Source organism: Ziziphus jujuba, chromosome 1, assembly GCF_031755915.1.
Source record: "Ziziphus jujuba cultivar Dongzao chromosome 1, ASM3175591v1".
Taxonomy (NCBI): domain Eukaryota; kingdom Viridiplantae; phylum Streptophyta; class Magnoliopsida; order Rosales; family Rhamnaceae; genus Ziziphus; species Ziziphus jujuba.
The window spans coordinates 39,096,627-39,101,834 of NC_083379.1; the positions used below are offsets into that span (position 1 = coordinate 39,096,627).

Sequence of the window (5,208 nt, forward strand, 5' to 3'; positions counted from 1 at the left end):
GAATTGACCTCTAAAAGATGGATGAAATAGGAGACAGAAGATTTCAATCCGCTAAGACTTGGGTTCATGCTATCAGCTCATATATATTTTGAGGTCATTTTCCGTGCTTAGAACGTGACTTACTTCTTACTTCAAAATCCAGTGTTTTTTTATAGTTCTTTACATCTTAATATCTTTTCCTTCCGCTTTTTGAAAACCTTTTTTTCCAGTTTGAAGCATTGGAAAAAAGGGAGTAAAAGAAAATATATATATATATATATATATATATCAATTTGGAAGAATTTTTTTGTTTGGTTAAGGTTTCCAAACAATTCGCCTCAAGATTTAAATGAGTTGAAGAGGATTGTTTGAACATTGCATATTTAATTAATAACTCCCATACTGTAAACCATGTTTCATATTTCGGTGCTTGATCATAATTACTTTCATCCCTGTATGTTGTGATGGATTATGTAGTTTATAACAATTCCATACCCTTGAATACTTGTGAACCATAATAATACAAATCTTCATTTTTTTAATTAAAGAAAAATATGGGCTGTTTACAAGTAATTAATTAGAGTTGTACATTGGAATTGTTTGAGAGGCAAGGCACCATGGGCATAGTATCTTTGGAAGTTCCTTTGGCATTGTTGCAAGAGGCATAGATGTCCTTTCCTGGTACAGAGGAAGTGATATTATTTCCGTACATGGTAATGTTGAGGCAGCCTGGAGAAGCAGAGCATGCTATTGTAATGGCTTTCTCATCCGCACTTGTTCCTTCGAATCCACTGTATGTTACATCACTCACTTCTACTGATGTTTCCTGTATTCATCACATACAACAAAACAACACACAAAAATTTATCCCAAAAAAAAAAAAAAAAAAAAAATTAATTGCCAAAACCTCTGTATTATTTATTTGGGTTTATATATATATATATATATATATAGAATATTATAACAAATTGCACTAACCTGGTTAATATTGCTGTCGTCAAGGACATTATAATTCTGGTCGATGATAATTGGGTTTTGTGCTGCTATTAGTGTGATCTTGTCGAAGTGTATCTTCCTTGCATACCCTTGACCTCCCTGAAAAAATTGGCATATAGAGGATTATTATATTGAAAAAAAAGGTGAATTCAACCCATTTTTGAAGTCAGATTCTGGAATAATTATTTCATATATATATTTTTTTTAGATTAATCACCTGAAACGTTTTGATTCTTGCTCCATTCATCGTTCCATTGAAGCTACAGTTATACACACGTACCCCTTCTACCACTGAATAACCTCCATGTCCTCCTAAGCTTCCCACACTTTTGAATATACATAAACATTATAGTCATCATCAAAATGGGCTAAAATCAAAATGACTTTAATGAAATTAACAAAATTTTGAGTTTTTGACAAACCTAATCCCATGACCAGGTCCACAAGCAATGTTGGTGATGTTGATATAATTCGACCCGTTCAATAACGCAATACAGTCATCCCCTGTTGTTATGCAACATACCCACCGTTAGCTACCTAATGCCCTCCTCGACTATGGAAAAACAGTCCTATGCAATCTAAATATGTATATACAAATACATATACAGCAAATTTCACATTGTCCTGATTTGAGAGTTTTTAAATTCAAGCTCATTTAAAATTTTGTTCTGTTGGGTAACTACTGTCCAATTATATATAATTAAAATTTAGACATACATTCACCGTAAATCAGACAATATAGTCCATCATATACAAATATAATTTTATTATAATAAGCCGCTATTTATATTAGGCATTCACATTTTGATGGGGACTGTAGCAAAAGTGTATATATATATATATATATATATGTTAATAATTAAGTAGTATATGAAAGAGTTACCAGTGGCAATGACAGAGTCATGAATTTGAACATGGGTTGATCCACCGATTTTAATTCCGTCAGTATTTGGACTATCTTTTGGTGCATTGATATGAAGGTTGGTGAGGTATGCACTACGCGTTCCGAATATTTGTATATGGGCATTTGGGGGATTCAGATGAGTGAGTCCACTCAGTTGAAGATTATTACACTTGTTGAATTGCACAGCCTGCATGCAAATAATTCGTTATTCTTTTAAATTTTAATTCAAATTTAAGCTCTAAAACAACCCCGTTTTTTGCTTTTAATCTAGAATTGAAGAAGATCGTTTTAATTACAATGGGTCGTTGGCATTTGGTCTGCTCCCCCTGGAAACACAGTGATAATCTGGCGTTAGATATATATATATATATATATATATATACACATACTAATATTTAATTAACGCTGAATCCTGTATAATATATATTATATATGGGAGTATTCTAATGGACGAATAGCTAGGCAACAAATCATTCCACTAGCTAATGTAAGATGTGATGTGTGTCCACGATGCGTTGCTAGTAGAATAAAATTATGAAAGATTTTATAGTGTAGATGTTCATATTTTTTTATTATGCGAATGTTCTAAAAAAAAATAATTTTTGAAAAAATTATTATTTTTAATAATTATAATTCATAATTATTTCTCTAAAAATTATTACTTTTTTGAACGTATGTATGACATTATAAAACGATAAGTATATATATATATATACAGTCCGTCTATGGTGTAGACGTTTTTCATACGGATCACAGTATTGGTGACGGTTTTTCATAATATTAGTGACGATTTTTTAAGAAACCATCGCTAATACTAGGAAAAACCGTAACTAATACTGCAGTACTCATGCGGACCGTCTTCAGCATAGAATTTCCATATATATATAAGAATTTACAGAGAGAGATGAGTATCATTACATTCCACCAGGAAGAACCCTGGCCGTCGATTTCTCCTGATCCATCCATGATTAGATTTTGAATCCTTAGGAAAGAGAGCCAAAATCCTCCGCACTTTTTCCATGCATTAGGATCTGCAGGTGCCACTATTTTTCCCAGAACCTGCCATTCATCACCCATTTCACACATTAATCAACAAAAAATATACAATTATAATAACAGGAAATTTTTATGTTAATTGCCTAAGTTCATTAGTTATTACAATATACTAGAAATATTAATGATTGTTTAGACAAACTTAAACATTAAAAAACAGAAAATCAACCCACATCATTTAATTGTTGACTTGTGTAGTGTGGTCAATGCTTGGCAGTTGATACTACTTTCTTCTGTATTAATGTTATTACCTTGTAATAATAAATATAGCATTACTACAAAATATATGTGTATATATATATATTAATGACATGGGATATGTCATTGATTAACTTGTAACAAGCTGGTTGAAATCATAGCTTTGATTGTTTGTTTTTTTGTGTCAAAATAAATTTTTACCTGAACATGAGGGCTGTTGGTTTTACAAGGACCTGCAAAGTCTGTGGGCTGTAAAAGAAATGTTTTCCCTGCTGGGATTACAAGTGTCGCTGAGCTTTCACCTTGTCCACATACTGCTTCCCATGCTTTCAAAAATGCCTTTTTCAATGCAATTTTAGTTAGTATATATCTAACACACTCAGTCACATAAGATATTCTTAAACATATATATATATATAATACTATATATGCTTTTACGTGAAAGAAATTGTATATGCATGCATCAAAACCAACACGCAAAACTAGCCGTGATAAAGCAGATTGGATTTACTTGAGAATCATCTTGGTTGCCATCCCCAACAGCACCATAATCAAGCACATTAAAAATTTCTTCGCCATGTCCAATGCCAAAATAGTTATATAAAGTAATACATATAAATACCATAAACTTAATTACAAGCTTTTGAATGTTCTTCATGATATATATATATATATATTTGAAGAAAATTAAGGAGAAACACAAGCTAGCTAATGCAATCCCACAGATGCTTTTGAACTTACAGATGATAGCAATACTGTGGCCCAGCCTTTATATTTATAGTGGAGACAGTGTTTATTCGGATTTTGTAAATATTTTTCTTTTATATATATTTTATATTTATTATGGAATGCATTCATTTCTTTCATATTCAATGAATACAAATGCATTTACTTGGCTTAAGTTTTGGTTACCATTTATTCCATAATTTTTAATATTTTTTTCCCAATAAATTTTCTTGATTGTATATATCTACTCAAAAGTAGAACAAATTAAATACAAGTTGCAAACTCTCTAATTTTCCCTCAATAAACATATCATAATAATAATAATAATAATAATAATAGTAACAATCATCTTGCTTCAATATATTACTTTCCTTTTTTCCTTCTTTTGTCTTTTCAATGGATATATTACGTACCTAAAATTCGAGGAAAACATAACACGACCATTTGTATATAGGTTTATCGCATATTAACATACTCAACTTTTAAAATTTAGCAATTTAGATCTTTAATTTTTCAACTTAACAATTTAGGTTTTTAAATTTTCAATTTGTTATAACTTAAACTTTTTGGTTGATAGTGATTGATATTAAATTTTATCAAATTTTGAATTAAAATATGCTAAAATATAAAATTTAAACTAGTTCTAAAAACTTATATTTTTATTATTTTTTATAGTTTAAAATTTGATAATTTAATACTGGTTAGATGACCTATCCCAAGCTTCTTCTTTTTTTTTTTTAAATAAAGCTTATCAAAGTTTTGCACTTTAATACATTTAGTTTATAAATTGATATAGTTTAATATCATTCATGTGAGCTTGTAGTTAAACTCTACAATTAAAAATCAAATACAATCCAACTTGCAACAAATCGAAAAATTGAACATCTAAGCTTATGAGTAAAAAAATTGAGTTTCTAAATTTTAAAATACTAAAATTGAAAATATTAAAATACAATTAAACCTTTATATATATATATATATATATATTTACTAATTAACAAGTTGGTGTCCCATAAATTTTTAATTGTGTCATATTACTTTGAAAGCTGTTAATTAATGACAGTTTTTTTTTTTTTGGGAGGGCTGTTACTTAATGACAGTTTTGGTCTGAAAAAAATAATGATGGTTTTGACATAAAACAATATAATGATGGTTTTCATTAGGATATATGCAAAGCCATCTAAATAATGAGAATTGCTAGGGAGCATTTCGTGGACAAATATTTTGACAAATTATTTTTCCCTGTCACCATTGTTGCACTAGGTCAACATTTTTGAGTGCATAATAAACCCAAAAATAAGAAAATAAATAGATAAATCTGAATCTGTTTCTTTTTTATAACGGGGTTTAGA

At 29.5% G+C, this 5,208-nt stretch overlaps 1 protein-coding gene across 1 annotated transcript; it reads right to left on the bottom strand.

Moving 5' to 3' along the window:
- Positions 1 to 465: 465 nt before the first annotated feature.
- Positions 466 to 3,449, bottom strand: LOC107403609 (probable polygalacturonase At3g15720). Its single transcript, XM_048467265.2, has 8 exons — positions 3,332 to 3,449; positions 2,798 to 2,938; positions 2,176 to 2,205; positions 1,859 to 2,066; positions 1,398 to 1,479; positions 1,193 to 1,301; positions 958 to 1,074; positions 466 to 805 (listed from the first exon to the last, which is right to left on the bottom strand). The coding sequence occupies exons 2-8, from the start codon at positions 2,843 to 2,845 to the stop codon at positions 557 to 559; spliced, it is 843 nt and encodes a 280-aa protein (XP_048323222.2). The 5' UTR covers positions 2,846 to 2,938; positions 3,332 to 3,449; the 3' UTR covers positions 466 to 556.
- Between the last annotated feature and the right edge of the window lie 1,759 nt (positions 3,450 to 5,208).

Excerpts from the sequence above, each read along its gene's own strand:
- LOC107403609 (XM_048467265.2), bottom strand. The coding sequence starts at position 2,845 with ATGGATGGATCAGGAGAAATCGACGGCCAGGGTTCTTCCTGGTGGAAT. Across the intron at positions 2,206-2,797 it reads AGGGTTCTTCCTGGTGGAAT|GGGGAGCAGACCAAATGCCA; the intron begins GTAATGATACTC and ends CTGTGTTTCCAG. Across the intron at positions 1,075-1,192 it reads CAAGAATCAAAACGTTTCAG|GGAGGTCAAGGGTATGCAAG; the intron begins GTGATTAATCTA and ends CAATTTTTTCAG.